The following is a 17,446-nucleotide window of genomic DNA, read 5'->3' on the forward strand; positions in this document are numbered from 1 at the left end:
ACTCAATTAGACGCGTTTGGCGTCTATTCAATTTGCTGCAGATTATTGTATTCATACTTGGACTTATATTTGCGCTGCCCGAATCTATGCAGAACACCATGGAGTTTGGCATGGATGCACTTTGGATTATTGGCGTGAGTAGTGTTGCCCCGTAAAATTGCAGCAGCACTAAATTTGTATCTTACAGGGCTTTTATATACTCATTAAAATGTCGTTTGTGCATTTTAATAGCAATGAGCTGAACGAACTGCTAGATCAGCTGGATGAACTGCATGAAGAGTTAAACAATGAGCCTGGCCAGGCTGCTGCGTATGAGCAACGTGCTTGGTACTTTCAAATAGAAAGTGGCTTGGCTATTATTTGGCATTGTGGCTTGGGTTTATTTAATTTGCTTGTTATTTCGCTGCCGCTGTGGACACAACAGAAATTGCCCTTTCATGCTGTTTATCCTTTCTCGCTGCAAGATCCCGACAAACATCCGTATGGCCATGTCTTTGTTTTTATATGGCAATGTCTTAGCTTTTCGTACAATCTAATTGGTGTAGTCGAAGTTGATGTAATTACATCGCATATGTTTCCGCAGCTGGCAGCCAATTTAAAAGTGCTCTGCGTCAAGTTGCAAAGTTTTGCGCCCGAATTTCAAAACAATAAGCAACGCTTTGATGCCGAACTCAAATGTCTTATACAATTTCATCAGCGCGTTATAACGTATGTTTTAGTAACTGTTGCTGCAGCTTAAATTTTAATATGCTTATTTTTATAGACATGTAAATCGCACCAACAAAGTGCTGTATGTGCCGCAAATTGCGCAAATTACTTCGGGATTTCTACAGATCTGTTTGTCGGCATTCGTTAGCTTGGCGGTCAAGAACAATCCGGCTGTTTATAAATTTATACTGTTCTTAGTATTATCGCTGGGTTATGTATCCTATTGGTGTGCTCTGGGCAATATGGTTACCTCTCAATCGATGGAGGTTGCTGCTGCGGCATGGGGCACCGTTGAGTATGCGCCATTCTCCAGGGAAATTCAACGTAATATTGCGTTTATGCTACAGCGCGCTCAGATACCGCTGCTCATTCAAGCTCCGCCCTTTCCACCCATCAACCGTGCCAGCAACATGTATGTAAGTTGCTTCAAATGCTGATGCAAAGCAATGCAATTAACAATAAACATTATTTGCAGCTATTTAAGCAAAGCTATAGCATTCTGACAGTGCTGCTGAATACGCTGGATTAAGTTTGACTAGTCATTGTCGTACTCTCTTTTTGTTAGAAGCAACAAAACGTGGTAAGCCTCATTTTGGGAATTGAAAATTTACATGAGCAACAGTCGAATTGCTTTATAGTTTTTAATATGGCAACATTTTGATAATTGCTTGCTTTGAATTAGTTTCGAAGTATATGCTTACTATATACATATATATATGAAGTATATATAATGTCATTTTACTCTTGCTGAATTTCGTTCTAATTAACATTAAAATTATCTAGTAGTAGTTTATTATAATATTTTTGCAATAATTTTTATATATTTTATATATTATAAGCTTGCTGAATTTCTTAAGAATAATTCATACGATGGCAATGAAATATAAAAATGCTCTAGTGTAGCGTATAATATTATTTTTTAATTAGTCACAATTTTATATATGCACATTTTATTATGCAATTGAAAATTAACATGAACATCAATTGAAGTTCTTGATGTTTTTTAAAAGGACAACATTTTGATAATTGCTTGCTTTAAAATTTTAAAACCTAGAGTAGATTAGAAATATATACTTACTATATATATATGCAGTATATATAATGCCATATTTAAACAAATACTTTTGCTGAATTTCATTCTATATAACATTAAAATTATCTAGTAGTAGCTTATAATAAAACTTTTGTGCATTAGCTGCAATAATTTTTATATATTTTATGATGCGCTATCTAAACAAATAAACTTGCTGAATTTCTTAAGAATAATACGATATAAAAATGCTCTAGTGTAGCTTATATATATAGCCACAATTTATATAAATTTTATTATGCAAACTTGCTGCTGCCTTAATAAATTATTCAAAGCTTAGCTGCGCTACACTTTGTTTAATATTAAATTAAATTAGATTTAAACGCATTTAAGTTCTTTCAAGCTGTCACAGTGTCCTTCACATGAAATAAATGTACGACTAGTTGCGTTGCTTGCTGCAAAAAAGCGCAGCTAAACTTAAAAGCTAACGTTAACTAAGTGCGGGCAACTCAATTGCCTAGGTAATAAATGTCTGAGTGCGATACTGTTGCACACATAGTTTATGTTGCTGCTGTGTCAGTGACATGCTGCTACGGTCAAAATGGCAACGGACTACATTGCAGCAAGTGCGATAGCAGCTATGCGATGTGGCTCCCAAATGAGTTAGTCAGGATATTGCATTATTTGTCTTTGGCTGTTGTGGACAAAACGCGCGCGTCTACTGCATGTGACCCAGGCGGTCATAGTGGGAGTGGGTGGCAGGCCAGTTTAAAATGGCGCTGGCTAGCTGAGCTCCATGTGCTGTGTGGCACACACATGTGAACTTCAAAAATGCTCTTCAAGTCACAGCAATTTTTCTGCTCCATTTCCGCCCACTGATGTTGCTATGGCTGTTGCTGCTGCTGCTGCTGCTGCTGCTGCTGAAGTTGCAGCTGTGCTGTTGTTGTTGCTGTTGCTGCATTTTAATTGCTTGGCTTGGTGCTACGCTTGGGCCATTAATCCTGCACAACTTGTGCACTGAAATTGCGAAAAGGGATTTTTAAAGTCACAATTGTCGTATGTTATCAACAGAGCGACGGACCGAACAAAGCGAGAGAGAGTGAGAGAGAGCAAAGGCCAGAGCGTCGTCGTCAGTGTCCCAGGCACTTGTCTATGCTCAACGTTGCACTTTTGCCTGTTGCCCGTTGCCCGTTGTCCGGTTTGGCTGCATTCTAGCCTTTAGTTAAGGGCCCAGCGGTGCTCAGATTTAATTGAGTTTGCAATTGTTTTGCGGCCAGGCCAACTTGAGCACTCTTTTTATGCATTTGAAGTGCCAGACAACAAGCTTGAACTTTGGCCCAACTAGCAACACTTTTGGTCAAGCGCAAACTTTTCCAAATGTCCAAATGCCTGAGCTCCAAGGACTTGCTATAAATAATCGACGCAACGCTTTTTGTCACTCGTGTGCGTTTAATCAAACAGCAGAGCAACTATAAAAATTAGATCATATTAACTTAAATTCTTCACTTTAAATTCAAAAAATTAAATAATAAATATTGATATTCTTTTTATCAATCTGTGCAGTCTGCTGAATAAAAAGTCCATGCATATAAATAACATAAGCGCACGGCAAAACTAACGCCGCGTATACGCAATTTTTTTTTTCTTATTTTAGCTTTGGCGCCTGCCTTTCAGCTATTTGCACAGGCACTTCCTGTGGAGTAGCCATAATTGGCATATATATAGTTATTTTTTTTTTACATTTTCGTCGCGTCATTGCGACAGTCACTACACAAGTCAACTTAAGCGCCAGGCAGCGGCCGCAAAACCACTTTTACCCTTGCTACGAGCCCAAAGGAGAAGGAGCAGGAGCAGCGCGCAAATTTTTTATAGCAAGAAATAACAGCGCTTGGGGTTTTGGGTTGAAGAGTTGGCGGAATTCGCTGCTAAGTTGGCTTAAACTTTTCCACTTGAATGGCAACGGAAGGTTTTATGCGAGTTGACGACTGACTGCACAGTCCCCCCGAACCACCACCCACCCACCCACCTAGCTAGTCCTTATAGCTGTTGTTGGGGCTATTGCAGCGGCGCATAAAAGTATGCAGCATAAAATTTCAACGCGCTACAAATAAATATTTGACCTACCCAGGCTCACACTTTGCATGCTGCCTCCCCACCTTACTCCCTCCCACGCTATATTTGTATTTTTATGCGCGCCGTTGAATTTATATTTGCACTTAACAAGCGACAACAACAAGCGAAGCAGCAGCAGCAGCAACTGCGTCTCTAGCACTTTTGTGGCACAAAGTTTGTTTGGCTCAGAAGAAAAAAAAAACGAAATCTGCTAACAAATCAAATCCAAAATCGCAATAAAATTGCATGCAGCTGTTAAATTTACACACAAATGTGCTGCCAACGGCCCACTGTAAATATATAGTGCCATTGTTGTTGTTGTATAAATTTTTTTATTTCTCGCCAATTTGAATATTCGTGAGACGAAATCACTTCAACGCCTTCGATTTCAATTTCCCGTTGCAAAAGTTCAATTTGAATACTTGTTATTGCATTTTGTCATTGTACTATTGTTGTTGTTGTTGTTGTTGCTACGGTTGCCATTTGCTTACTGTGCATATTACATTTGAGGCGCTTTCATGTTGCAAGCTGTGTGGCACGTAAGCTTTGATGTTTGAATATATCGTCTGGGCATATAAAGTACAAATTGTATTCGTGCTTGTAGCTAACTGGCTTTGGCTTAATTGGTAGAGACTTTTTGGCCAAAAACAATTGCAGTGACATTTATAAAGTGGCAGACTAACATTTGAGCATAAATTTCAATACAAATATGAAACATTTTTACTTGTAATTCCAATTTTTAAATATGAGACTAGCAGTAGCTTAAGCAAAGCTTGTATTATATTTATATCGAAATTAGAAATAAAAATGTTTTCAATGCAATTTAGACCAAAAATTCGTTAGAAATATAAAGCATAAAACTCAATAACAATTGGACAAGCAATAAGAGTGAGATAGAGAGAGTGAGTGAGCTACATTGCAGGGCAGCCCGCAAGTTAAACAATTTCTTGCCACGCCCTCAAGCTTAAGGTGTGTGTGTTTGTGTGTCTAAGGTAGGCGTGAGGTAACATGACTGTTCTATTTAGTGTGGCTTCGCTTTGCTTGTTTGCTGTCACTTGAACACACTTAGTCCTGGCGCTAGTTATGCGTCCTGTTGTTGTTGCTGCTGTTGCTGATGGGGCATCAATATCGCATTTGTATAACATAGAGCAGTCAATGTGAGACACGTGTCTAAGCATCTAGTTTGCTTTATATACATCAATGTGTGTGTGTGTGTGTGTGTGTGTGTGTGTGGCATTGCATGTCATTGTAATGGTATCAAGCTGTAACAGATTTCTGTTTAGCTTGATTTACATAAGCACACACACATGTGGGTGTGTCTATGCCTGTGTGTGTGTGTGTGTAGACCGCAGGCAGGCAAACAAAACGAAGCTGCTCAGTCGCCTGTCGCTGCACGGCAAAAGGTAAAATAAAATAAAAGCTAAAGTAAAGAGAGAAGCAGAAGAAAAAACTGTACACTTAAGCATGCACTTAGTCTTTTGCGCCTTTCAGTGCTGTGTCGCTGCATAAGCGTACACACACATGTGTATGTGTGTGTGTGTGTGCTTGTTGTGTGTGTGTACTGTGGCTTGCATGTGTGTATGTTGTGTGCTACCAGCTGCGATCTATGCAAATTTGTTTGACTGCCAGCGACTTGGCGCATGCAAAAAGGCAAGACACACATGCACACAAAAGGGTGTGTGTCTGTGTGTGTGCTTGATAACAATTTTCTTTTATTTTGCAGCCATGCTAAACAAATAAAGTTATTTGCATGCGCAAGTAAATCGATTTGTGTGTATCGAATTGTGGCCTTAGATATGAAGCAGCAAAAAATAATAAAAAACAATGCAATATATAAAACAAAAGTTGTCTGAGCCACAGCTGTTGCCCCCCTCCCAGCCACATCAAAAAGTCGTCAGCAGTTGCTTTCATACATTCAATTGATTTAAACTTTAAATTTAATATAAATTAGGCTGCACAATTAAAGCAGCACAAGGTGAACTTAAATTTCGCTTTAAATTTATAAACAGCTTTCACACTTGTTTGCACATTTTATTAGACGCTTGTAATAATTTAATCTTTTTAAAGCCATAATATTTAACTGCAAAACACAAACATTACTAATTGTTTACAGCCGAGCTGCACACTTATTGTCAATTTGATTTGCTAGATAAGATTAGCTAGTTCACTATATAAGCAGCTGCTGCAACTTGCCATAGGTCAGTCTTAAAACTATCAAACAACTCAAACTATCAAACTTACTATGAAATTTGCACTATTGCTTGCCTTATTCCTGGCTCTAGGCCTTTGTGGCGTCTTGGCTTGGGATCAGCACACTGGACAGCCTGGCTGCCAAACCGAGCAGGAGATTCAAGTGGGCAACTATCGCCACTGGAAACGCAAGAATGCTTATTGGAAGTGCGTGACACTGGGAACACCAGCTAGTCTACAATATTGCAAGAATGGCGAGGGCTATTTGGATGATGTGAAGTCGTGTGTGCCTTGGGATGAGTGGTATTGGACTCCAACAGTGCAGCCACCAAGCCGGCCCAACGGATATTACTAAGCCGCTGATAAACCGCTTCCAAGAACGAATGAACTGCATTTAAAAAACATTTTATAAAATTTAAAGGCCTATTAAAACTATAATCTGCATTGTTAAACAAATTGTTTTTACTACTGGCACTTATTGAAATATTTTTTAATCAAAATATGTTTCGCAGGCTTTGGCCTACAAATATTTATAATTTTTATTGCGCATTATTTATTTAAACTAAGCTTAAGTTATGTACATATGTCTGTCTGCTTTGAACTTAAACGATCTTCATATGATTCGCGCCCCTCTGTTAAGCTGCAGCTGCTGTTAATGTTAATCTTTAAGATTTGCTTAGCAGTGTATGCAGCAAACTCAGTGTCATCCACAGTCTTTTAAATTTAAATCATGTTTACATTTTTCAACACTAGCCTGCTTACCTTGTAAGCTTTCTATTTAGTTTGGCTTAAACAGAAATTAATTAAAATGCTTTTTATTTTTAATTTTAATGCTGCTCATGATTTTTGTCTGCACGCATAAATCTAGCGATTAAGCTGATTAACTTTGGATTATATATGTATGGCAGTTATAATAAGCAGCTCTGCTGCTGCTGCAAAAACGTTTCATTTCACAAAATTGCTGCAGAGCTCAAAGCACGCGCCACGTTGCAACAACGTTTGTGTGCATGCCACAACAAAATAATTGCACGTTGTACTTAAAGGGGATTTGGGTGCATGTATGGGGTGTGGGTGTGGCATGGGCTGGGGTGGGGTGTGGCATGCAAAATAAACTTAATTAAAAACCAATTTGCAGGAGTGTGCACAAAATTGTTGCTGCTAATTAAAAATTATTAAAACGAGCCAGCCAGTAAACGAGGCAAGAGGCGTAACATTGGAGGCATGCCTCCAAATCCCAATACATTGACCACACGCACTCTGCGTAATTGTTGCGCGCATCATTCCACGCGGGGCCAAAAGGATAACAAACAAATGCAAATCCTTTGGCGGCGGCGGCAACAGCAGCATCATGCAAACGCGTCTGACCGTGGCCAGAGCGCTTGCCACCAAAAGCAGCTTATGCTACATTTCAATGCATGCCACACACACACAGACACAGACAGGCAGCTAGCATAATGACAACAGCCCAAAGATTGTTTTTAATTAAATGGCAAACAATTTTATTTTTATTTATTTACTTTTTGTGCTGCTTCGATTTATTTATTTATTGGTTTTTTGTTGAGGGCAGTTAACACATTGCTTAACCACATTAGTAACAATCAATAGCTTCCTAATAATTGATTAGAATTAATTTATGCGGCATGCTTGACCTTTAATTGCTGTATGTGCCTTTTGAATTAAAGCTACAAATTGTATGATTAAGCATGCATATTTTATTGTTGTAATATTTTATTGATTGATTTATGCCAAAGTGGGTGGCATTACTGTGGGTGTATAATACCAATCCTTCCAAAGCACACACTGCTTCTGATCATCCAAATAGCCCTCTTCATTCTTGCAATATTGCATGCTAGCTGGTTGTCCTAGCGTCGTGCACTGCCAATACGCATCCTTGCGCTTAAAGTGACGATAGACGCCCACTTGCAGTTCCTGCTCCGTTTGGCAGCCAGGCTGACCAGTGTATCTGGAGCTTTGGCCATTAGGCCAAGCCCAGACGCTGCAAAGGCCCAAAGTTAGGAATACAGCAAGCAATAGTGCAAATTTCATTGTAAGTTTGTTGAGTTGTGTCTAAGACTGACCTATGGCAAGCTGATGGAGCTGCTTTTATACTGACTGGGCTGGCTGCGTCTGTGCGTAATCTTATCAAAACAAGCGAGCGTGAAGTGAGGCTGTAAAGCGTTAGGAACTTAATGGTGGCTTTTAAGTCGTTGTTGTTGCTTTTGCTGTTGTGGGTTGTTGTGGGCTGCTTTATGGCGCTGTTTGTTTGTGCAGCTTGTTGTGGTCTGCTCTCCAGGTTGCTGGCTGCTCGAAGCTTCGACTGCTTGCATATTCATGACTAGCGCCAGCGTCAGCTGTAAATTATTTTCAAAGAGATAGCGCGCTGCCAAGTCGCGCAAACAAGGCGGAACAACAACAAGGCGGCTAATTAATTCAAAACACTGAGTACTGAACTGCCTTGAAGGTATTTTTGCAAAAATATCACCTGGCCCTAGCTCTAGCCCAAAATGATTCTCCATAGACCTAGCAAGAGCTTTTCGCTGGCGCCTTAAGGCGCATTAGTTGCTGCGCACTTGAGTAATTGCCCAACACCATTGCATTGCGGCCTGCAGTTGAGCCTGGCTGTGGCTAATTTGGGGCAAGGCTGTCTGGCGCGTGGGTGGGATGCGGGCAGGTTGTTGCGCACTTTGCACACTCGGCCTTTGTGCTGTGCTTTTGGCCATAAATTAAATTAGGTTATTAATGTGCTGCCATTAAATGAAGCTACAGGCTACGAGTCGTACGAGCAAGGACAACGCTGCTGCCTGCTCACATTGTTATCCTTGCGTCTTCCTGTGATTTATGTTAATTCGTGTAGATATTTGTAGCATTTGAAAGTTATGCGCAGATTTAGACTAAAAAATTTATAGTTGCTGCACTTGCACGTTCGAATTTAAATTTTTTATTAATATTTAAAATTATGCTTTTAATTTGTTTACAAAGCACAGCAAAAAATTGTTGCTTTTTATTTAATTTCATTATGCTATTTATTATACTTTTATTACATGCGTATACGTAATTTTTTAGCTGGAAATTTCACACTTTGTACGACTCTTTTACTAAAAAGCATTCCCTGCATATGAAATTAATTAATCCAGCATTTTTTTTATATAGCTAAGCATATCCAATTTCGCATATATAAAGCAAATGGCGCTGCAGTTCACTTTTTATGGCATGTTATTAAATAAATCTACAGAAAATATGTTACGAGTGTTTCCACATATGATGATGCAATTGTATTTTGCAATTTGCGGCACCATTGCTGCCGCCTGACTATTTTTTTTTTTTTATTTTTCTTTTTGCTCTTTAGCATGCAAATAAATTTTTTTGCTGTTGTGTGTGCTTGCAACTTGAACGCCCAACAATATAAAAACTATGGAGCCAGCTCAAAAATATGTGGCAACATTTTTCTCTGCAACAATTTTTTTTTAATTTTTTTACAACGCTTTTGTGCTGACAAAGGGTTTGAATGATAGCTGACAAAAAAAAACTCAAAAGCAAAAAAATTCCAACATTTTCAACTCTCTGTGTGGGCGCAAAAGCTGATCGAAGCGAAATGGAATTGGCGCAGTTGCCAAATACATCAATATTGATTTACAGACAATCAAACGTACTACTATATATACTATATACATATGTTGCAACAAGCGATTTGCTGTCAAAAGGCATCAGCACTTGGCGATTGATGTAGGCGTTGGCTTTGGGGCATGGCTGGCCATAAGTCTAAAGCCTGTTGCAAATTGAAATTGTCACCAGGCACATAAATGTGAATCACTCAGATAAGTACACGCCCATTTGCGAATGTTTATCTTATCTGCTGCTTTTGTTTATCGGAAGTCTTCGCTGGAAACACAAGCAGGTAAATAATTTTATCATTATTCATTCATTAAGCTTAAGCATAAGCATAAAATAAATAAGACATTAGTATAGTTTACTTTTTTATTGTTTACTGGGTCAACTTTTAGTGGAAATGTTTCAAATATTTATTATTTAATTTGAGCTGCTGGGCTGTGCTGCATTTTCCACGCAGGGCTGCCAATCCACTGGCCTGGTGGGTGGCTCCACGCAGGGTGCCCACACCCAAGTAATCCAAGGCACACATGCGTGCACATTTTGATCGAAGCCCATATTGCTTTGACATTTTCGCAGTACAGCGCGCGTATTTAAGCCTTGGCATATCCAATATTTGGTAGGATCTATGCAATGGCGATAGGCATTGCCCAGCTCGCTTTGACTGCGGCAGCCAGGCTCAAAGGTATCGATGCATTGACAGCTGCCAAGCGAGAGGCAAGCACTGAGCAGCAATAAAATAGCTACAAAAGAAATTTATTTAATTCGATTGCTAATTTACACTCGATTTGATTTTGTCACCTGTGTATTGCATTGTTGAACTCTTTGTAGCAAACTGTAAGTATCTAGCTGCCACAACAGCAGCTTTTATATAGAGACAGACAAACTCAAGTGTCTGTCTCAACAAAAGTTTATTGACCTCTGTAGTGGCACTTAAGCTTCGCTCAAGAGCTACGCAAGGTCACGTTCAACCGCAAGTGGCGCACAATAAATAATATAAATATGTATTTCATATATAAAAAGCCATTCCATGCTGAAAACAAATTTAAACAACAATATAAATATATGATAATCCTTAGACCACAGTGATTGTTTTCCCAACAATATATTGCATGCAACTCACGATTGCTGCAAGGGTCAAAAGAAAAGCGAAAAAATATAACAACAAATAAAATGTATGCCCAATAAAAAATCTTTGCCAGCACATTGCATTGTCATGTCCAATTTGTTGAGACATGTGAGTTGCATTGCTATCACAAACATAAAATATATAAAAACAGTGGATGCTTGCGATTGTCCAATAAATATCAAAGCTCAATGCATATATCTGCCATATATTGCAAAATAAGTAAGGCTCAGCACTTTTCTATTGAATTGTTATATATTCCACAAATCTATTATTCTTCAAATATTATTGCACTTTGATATTAATATGCATGTGTGTGCTGGAAATTAAAACAAAACAATGCAAGAGTTGCCAGCGTAGTAATAATAAAAAATTCTAATATAATTACTTTATATATACAATCTATTGCTCTAGTTCATCCAAATTAGTTATTAGATGTATAGACAGGCTGTAGCCAAGTGGAAATTAACAAAACAAGCTGCTTAATCATTAAATTTAAATTTCTGTTTTAACTGAGCTGAGTTGCCAACTGCTCACAGACTGTTACAGTTGCCAGCTGATTGTATTTCCTTAGTTTGATTGGCAGCACTGATTGCTTTATTCTACTGCTGGGTGTGCGTCTTTGCTAACTCAATTATGCGCAGCGCATGGCGGCAAATTCAAAACATTTAAAAGAATTAATTTTGTTGGCGGTTAAGCGAACTATGCCTGGTAGAAAGCTGTTAAGTATGTAGAAAATTCCAGAAAACAACAGCGATTCAAAAACATTTGGATTTGTCGTATGCATAAATAGGGAAATATATACATTTCAATTTTCTATATAGCCAACGTAGTGCAATTGATGACGCTATAACGATAATATGCAGTGACGCATAAGCTTTTTATATGTATGTGTGTGAGTGCGTAGGTGTGTTTGTTGCTATGTAAAGTGTATCAAAAAGTTGGCTGAACTTAACTCTTATACGTTCTTCTTATTATTTGGGGGCTTGGCAGTCAGCAAGTTGCCTGACGCACCAAGCGACGAGAGCTGCTGCTATCATAGTAAACAACTAAAATAACTAGTTAATTTAGAAGCTTTGATGAACTTGTACAGTTTTATAATAGTTATGCAACCATCGCGCGTTTATTTGAAAATATAATGCAATGTTTTACATAGAATTTTGTATTATACGTATAGCATAGCATTCATATTTGTATTATGTATTATCATCATTTTATCCTCAATCCATCGTATCCATCGTCTTCTACTTATTTGCGTATATAAAAAATGTGTATTCTAAAAAACTGTTGATTTCATCCTTCGTTTCTGTTGCGGTTCCACATCTCTTGTTCAACTGCATCCGCACTCCATACGTTTCCCCCGGTTTTGATGCTTCAGTCCTCGACCGCGTACTTTGCTGTCCATTCACGTGCATTGCGTATGGCTTCAGCCTCATTGACCTTCCAGAGCTCGGCCACATCGTTGGCCAGTGGATCGTCGGGATTGGGCGCGCTGAGTAGCGCCTGGATGGATAGCAGAATGGTGCGGATTTGCAGAGCCGGGCTCCATTTATCCTTCAGCACGTCAAGGCAGATGCGGCCCAGGCGATCTATATTTGGATGATATATCTTTGTAATGAAGCGCACCTTTGGAGCCGACATGGGATAGTCCTCTGGCAGAAATAGCTCCAGTTTGAAGACGCCGCCCTCAAAGGGCGAGTCATTGGGACCGGCGACTACCACATGGAAATAGCGTGCGTTGTTCTCATCGGGTATAGCATTAATGCCGGGCACTGGCTCCTGCATCAAACGCTGCGTCTCCTTAATAATACGACGTGGCAGACTGGACATGTTTAATAGCGTTTTTTCCTGCCAACTTTTGTTACGGCCTTTATTGTTGTTGTTGTTTTTGCTGCGCTGCTGCTGTTCACGCAACTTGAAGAGGCAATACAAACGTCTACTAGTAAACTCTCAACAACAAAGTATGTTGCTTGGGCAGACGTTTGGTGCTCTGCTAATAGTTAAATTAGCCAAACTTTTCTATTACGAAGTTAAAATATTGTTATTTTTACTTTCAGACAACACTTGGTCGAATATGCTGTGCGAGTGGTGAGGCATGAGAAAAAATTATTGCCCTTTCATTTACGATAACATCGATGAATAGTGTTGAAAAGTGCGAAAGCCGATATTAACAAAAATATCGCCACAAAACACATTGATAGTGAATATAAATAGTGTTTCAAAGTGCTAACAGCCGATGTTTCGATTAATATCGCAACAACACATATCGATAGAGAATGCCTCGCCTTTCTCTTTCACACAGCTGACTATTGATACCAGCAGAAACAGCAACAAGACAACTAAATTAAAAACATTAATTATTATAAGTGCTTATTACTATTATTTCATTAACACTGCTTTAATATGACGTCACGCAAACGTAGCGGCAGCGGCTCCACAAAGCGGCCCAAAGAAAAGGTGCTACCCGCATGCAAATAAATGTGTACATGCGTAATTTAATGTTTTTGTTTTTATTGTGCCATGCCCATGCCAGGTTGTTTACATCTACGAGCTACTGTGTCGTGGTGAAGACCCCAGCGTGGACAATGCAGAGTTCTGGCACGAGTTCTTTCTGCTGCAGCCCAATTTTGAATCGCTGGAGGAGCAAGTCAGCAAGCTAAACAACGAACAGCTGCAGCTGGTGAAGCCGAATCTAAATACACTTTTCCAAAAATGCATCGAAATGCTGGACACAAGCAAAGAGGACCATCCGAAGCGTTTGTGCAACAGTCTGCAAACGCTCTGCTCGCTATTCTATGGCATTTACAAGAAATGCAATGCGGACGCCAGTTCCAACATATTGAACGAGATCTTTGCACATGAGCAAATGGATGAGTGGCTCAAGCTGCTAATGCAGTATTGTAATCGCATTTTGCAAGCTGACGTGACTGAAAATGCGCGCTTCATGTGCCTGAAATTGTTGTTGGTGCTGGTCACAGGCACAGATGTATGTCAAAATGTGCTCTTCGAGTACCTGATGATGCACAGTCTCTTCGATGCGTTTGTGCGCCTACTAAGCGATCCCTCAACACGCGCACAGCATGGACATGACATTGTTATATTGCTTACTATACTGGTGAACTATCGCAAGCATGAAGCCACCAATCCGTATGTAGTGCAGCTTTCCATTTTAGCTGATGAGTTGGCACTGAATGGGTAACTTTCTAATCTCAAGCTTGCACTACACGCAATGTAAACTAACCTTTTTCTTTTTTGCAGTTATGGGCAAATGATTTCGCAATCGCTTATAGATTTCTGTCGCCAGTATATGCAAAGCCTGAACAATGTGCAGTCATCTTCCTGGTTCTCCTCGCTGTCCAGCATGGTGGGCAACATGTTTGTCTCTGACGAGGGCTGCGAACGCGTGCAGCAAATTAAAGCTAACAATGGACTGCTGTTGGCGCTCTACGAGGCCGTGCATTTGAATCGTAACTTTATAACCACACTGGCTCACACGCAAGCAGAGTCCAGCGCGCCACCCTCGCCCAGCAATACCTTAAGTCTGACACAAACTGTGCCTGATTTGGCCAATGCGCCCATTATAGATATGACACAGTATCCTACAAATTTACTAGTGGCTGTGTTTCAATATTGGTAAGTCTAAATTTCAATGCACAGCTGCTTTTGCTAATCTTTCTGCTTGCAGCTCCATTGTTATGCAGGACAACAAGAACGAGTCCAGCATTGCCAATCTGAAGCTTTGCTTTCTCATACTCACCTGCATCTCAGAGGATCAGTATGCCAATTCCATGATGCACGACAACAACTTGACCTTTAAAGTTATGCTGCATCGAGCCCAAATGCGTCATCGCAAGCTGAACGTGGATCGTGTGTGCAAATCACAGCCGCTGGCAGCCACTTTGCTGGATTTGCTGGTGGAGTTTATAGTCTCGCATTTAATGAAGAAGTTCCCTATGGAACTCTATTTGCTATGCATAGGCATAATACATCGCATTTTATGTTATCAGAAACGCTGTCGCGTGCGTTTGAATTATCCCTGGAAGGAGCTTTGGTCTGCCTTGATTGGTCTGTTACGTTTTTTGGTGAATCAGGAGCAAACACTGGTCAAAAAGTGCAATATATTTCACTTGTCGCTGCAAGTGGTGAATATTTTTAATCTCTTTATAACATATGGCGACACATTTCTGGCCACAACAAATAGCTATGATGAGCTCTACTATGAGCTAAATCGCGAAGAGAAAGTATTTACTGAAATACATGCCATGGGTAAGCGACTTGAGTGCATAAACAATATAAATGCTTTAATTTTGTGTTGCTTTCTAGTCTTACGCTATACAACGATGCCCGAATGTGAGCACAAGGACGACGTTATAAAGCTACTGAATGCTCTTGTCAACATACTCGCCATAGTGAAGCATTTTCAAAATAAAATCAAAGAGTGGCTGGCCGAGCAGGGGCTGTCCACGCCCACCGAAGAGCAAATACTTGATGTTGTGCGCAAGAACTACGACTTGACGCTCAAGCTGCAGGACTCGCTGGATCAGTATGAACGTTATGCCGAAGCGCCGCTGCACAGCAACTTTTTCCAGGCCATGGTGCGTGATGTGGTTAACGATTCGCGTAAACACATCTATGGTTATGTTAAGGAGGCTGTATCTGTTATTCCAGAGCAGGAAGTGATTATAGCGACTGTTGCCACGCCACAAGCGGCGACGACACCTTCGTCAGCGTAGAAGCTAACAGAATTGAAGACTGTTATCAGCTGTTTCCTGTCGCCTAGTTATATTAATTGTAATTCACATGTCTTAAAAAGCATACACTCGACATAATCTATAAGATTAAAAGTGCTTTTGTGAGTTTTGTTAAATTTATTTGTCATGCAGTGCACTTACGTATACAAATCACGCATATTTACCTACAAAAAATATACCTATATGAGAATTACATACATATATATGCAACGAGAATATTTATCATTATAAATGCATGTATAAAGCATCCACAGTAGAGCATGTAGGCCGAGCTGCTCGTCAAGCTAAAATTTAATTTGCCACTAACTAAACAAGATAGAATGGTTTCTATTTCTTTCGAGCGGCTCGGCCAACATAAAATTTGGAGACGAGCATTACCACCAACGATGAAAATTACGTCGTGCCCAACTTTGTCCCAAATTTGTGTACACTTTTAAATTTTAACGCCAGTTATAGATTTTGCAGATAGATTCAAATATAGCCATTTCTAGCTAGTTAGCGATTTATTCGCAGTCGAGCAGAGCAACGAGAACGCTAGCTTGTCATTAATTCAACAGTAAATGTCAAAAACGAGGCACAAGTATTCCGTCGTGCATTTTCAAATATTAACTGTTGCAAACATGAACTATACGAATTGTATGGGTGTTTACGGATTTTATAATCTGGCTTCTGCGGAACAACCGAATTCAGGACTCGCTTTATATGATGTATCATATGTAAATTCGCTAATAGCTGAGCTGGCGACAGAAAGGCGCACAGTACAAAGCTTGCAAACGCAACTGCAAGAGTTAAGCATTTATTATTTGGAAGAGGATAAAAAGTCGCGCGTATATAAGATAAAAGCCAATCGGGTAAAACTATATTTGGATAAACAAATCATGCAACTAAGCCAAAATTTGAAAACGCTACAAGCTCAATATGCTGTTGCTATGAAGGAGCTGGAAGACGAGAAAACTAAAAATGATGAAAGCAAAAAGGAGAAAAGTGTTTTGCTGATTTCACTGGAAACGCTGATAGCGGACAATAATGCGTCTAAAATAATAATCAGCGAAAATGAAACTGAAATAACTTTGGTAAGTTAAGTGCAAAAAAAAGTTAATTTTGTTTTACATTTAGTTTTTATTTAGTTTAAACAAAAGATCGATGAGCTGCAGCACAAATTAAATAGAATCCAATTAATTTCGCCATATGTGATTATCGACATGTTAATGAAAGGCAACGAAGCACGCGATGCGATTATAAGGAAGCTCATGCGTAAGTCGCGCTCTTCGAGTTCGAGCAGCTCCGATGTTTCTTCAGACGCTTCGAACTTAAGCCTGGAGACACTAGCACCAACACCCCCTCTGCGTCGTTACGGATACAGAGCAGTGAATGCGCTATCCGAACTGGGCGCTGAGAATATCATGGGTGAGTTCTGAAACAGACTATGTAATCCTATTTTATCATTAACATTAGTTTCAAGCATACATAGTTGATATGTATAAACTGTAGATTAATATATTTTGGTTTTGTAGGTCCTTGGTTATGTTTGGTGTGTGGTAGAAATAACACTCCCATTGAATTTTCAACATATCCCAAATACCGCAGTCACCTGGTCGAGGTGCACCAGGAACAGATAGATGAAGCTTTATGTGAGCACTGTGGCTGGCGTTCAGAGGATCTTCAGGAACTTTATGTGCATATACTTAAAGAGCATTAAGTTCAAGTTCTCTAGAATCATACTGCTCATTGAAGCATTAAGATCTTTATACTGATCTCCAAAGAATTACCTTACTTCCTTTTTTGTTTAAATTGCTTTTTGTAATTGGCACAATAATTGTTGTCAAAGTTTAAAAAACCATGCGTTTCTTTAAAGAATATTAAGTACATATCTGTTGTATAGTTAAAGCTATGATTTCTTATTCTTTTTGTAAAATTTATGTT

The 17,446-nt window shown here is 39.4% G+C and overlaps 5 protein-coding genes across 5 annotated transcripts; 3 read left to right on the forward strand and 2 right to left on the reverse strand.

Moving 5' to 3' along the window:
• Positions 1-98: 98 nt before the first annotated feature.
• LOC108601333 (odorant receptor 65a) lies at positions 99-1,267 on the forward strand. Its single transcript, XM_017989232.1, has 4 exons — positions 99-134; positions 188-708; positions 764-1,124; positions 1,184-1,267. Exons 1-4 carry the CDS (start codon positions 99-101, stop codon positions 1,235-1,237), a joined length of 972 nt encoding a protein of 323 aa, XP_017844721.1. The 3' UTR covers positions 1,238-1,267.
• Positions 1,268-7,737: 6,470 nt separating this feature from the next.
• On the reverse strand, positions 7,738-8,102 carry LOC108602622. The gene has a single exon (XM_017990760.1). It carries the CDS (start codon positions 8,084-8,086, stop codon positions 7,781-7,783), a length of 306 nt encoding a protein of 101 aa, XP_017846249.1. The 5' UTR covers positions 8,087-8,102; the 3' UTR covers positions 7,738-7,780.
• Positions 8,103-11,860: 3,758 nt separating this feature from the next.
• LOC108602211 (ubiquitin-conjugating enzyme E2 N) lies at positions 11,861-12,866 on the reverse strand. The gene has a single exon (XM_017990258.2). The coding sequence runs from the start codon at positions 12,600-12,602 to the stop codon at positions 12,147-12,149; it is 456 nt and encodes a 151-aa protein (XP_017845747.1). The 5' UTR covers positions 12,603-12,866; the 3' UTR covers positions 11,861-12,146.
• Positions 12,867-13,099: 233 nt separating this feature from the next.
• LOC108601905 (armadillo-like helical domain-containing protein 3) lies at positions 13,100-15,726 on the forward strand. The gene is made up of 5 exons (XM_017989881.2): positions 13,100-13,229; positions 13,306-13,967; positions 14,031-14,405; positions 14,458-15,038; positions 15,096-15,726. The coding sequence occupies exons 1-5, from the start codon at positions 13,176-13,178 to the stop codon at positions 15,503-15,505; spliced, it is 2,082 nt and encodes a 693-aa protein (XP_017845370.1). The 5' UTR covers positions 13,100-13,175; the 3' UTR covers positions 15,506-15,726.
• A 377-nt stretch (positions 15,727-16,103) lies between these two features.
• Positions 16,104-17,342, forward strand: LOC108602588 (maker178). The gene is made up of 3 exons (XM_017990727.1): positions 16,104-16,596; positions 16,651-16,930; positions 17,038-17,342. Exons 1-3 carry the CDS (start codon positions 16,144-16,146, stop codon positions 17,220-17,222), a joined length of 918 nt encoding a protein of 305 aa, XP_017846216.1. The 5' UTR covers positions 16,104-16,143; the 3' UTR covers positions 17,223-17,342.
• The last annotated feature ends 104 nt before the right edge of the window (positions 17,343-17,446 follow it).

The sequence above is a fragment of the Drosophila busckii genome, chromosome 3R (genome assembly GCF_011750605.1).
Source record: "Drosophila busckii strain San Diego stock center, stock number 13000-0081.31 chromosome 3R, ASM1175060v1, whole genome shotgun sequence".
Taxonomy (NCBI): domain Eukaryota; kingdom Metazoa; phylum Arthropoda; class Insecta; order Diptera; family Drosophilidae; genus Drosophila; species Drosophila busckii.

What these genes read in the sequence shown, in the direction of transcription:
- LOC108601333 (XM_017989232.1), top strand. Translation starts at nt 99, where the DNA reads ATGGAGTTTGGCATGGATGCACTTTGGATTATTGGC. An exon ending in TTTCATCAGCGCGTTATAAC is followed by an intron (nt 709 to 763) that starts GTATGTTTTAGT and finishes TTATTTTTATAG; the next exon opens with ACATGTAAATCGCACCAACA. An exon ending in ACCGTGCCAGCAACATGTAT is followed by an intron (nt 1,125 to 1,183) that starts GTAAGTTGCTTC and finishes CATTATTTGCAG; the next exon opens with CTATTTAAGCAAAGCTATAG.
- LOC108602622 (XM_017990760.1), bottom strand. Translation starts at nt 8,086, where the DNA reads ATGAAATTTGCACTATTGCTTGCTGTATTCCTAACTTTGGGCCTTTGC.
- LOC108602211 (XM_017990258.2), bottom strand. Translation starts at nt 12,602, where the DNA reads ATGTCCAGTCTGCCACGTCGTATTATTAAGGAGACGCAGCGTTTGATG.
- LOC108601905 (XM_017989881.2), top strand. Translation starts at nt 13,176, where the DNA reads ATGACGTCACGCAAACGTAGCGGCAGCGGCTCCACAAAGCGGCCCAAA. An exon ending in GATGAGTTGGCACTGAATGG is followed by an intron (nt 13,968 to 14,030) that starts GTAACTTTCTAA and finishes TCTTTTTTGCAG; the next exon opens with TTATGGGCAAATGATTTCGC. An exon ending in TACTGAAATACATGCCATGG is followed by an intron (nt 15,039 to 15,095) that starts GTAAGCGACTTG and finishes GTTGCTTTCTAG; the next exon opens with TCTTACGCTATACAACGATG.
- LOC108602588 (XM_017990727.1), top strand. Translation starts at nt 16,144, where the DNA reads ATGAACTATACGAATTGTATGGGTGTTTACGGATTTTATAATCTGGCT. An exon ending in ATGAAACTGAAATAACTTTG is followed by an intron (nt 16,597 to 16,650) that starts GTAAGTTAAGTG and finishes GTTTTTATTTAG; the next exon opens with TTTAAACAAAAGATCGATGA. An exon ending in GGGCGCTGAGAATATCATGG is followed by an intron (nt 16,931 to 17,037) that starts GTGAGTTCTGAA and finishes TTGGTTTTGTAG; the next exon opens with GTCCTTGGTTATGTTTGGTG.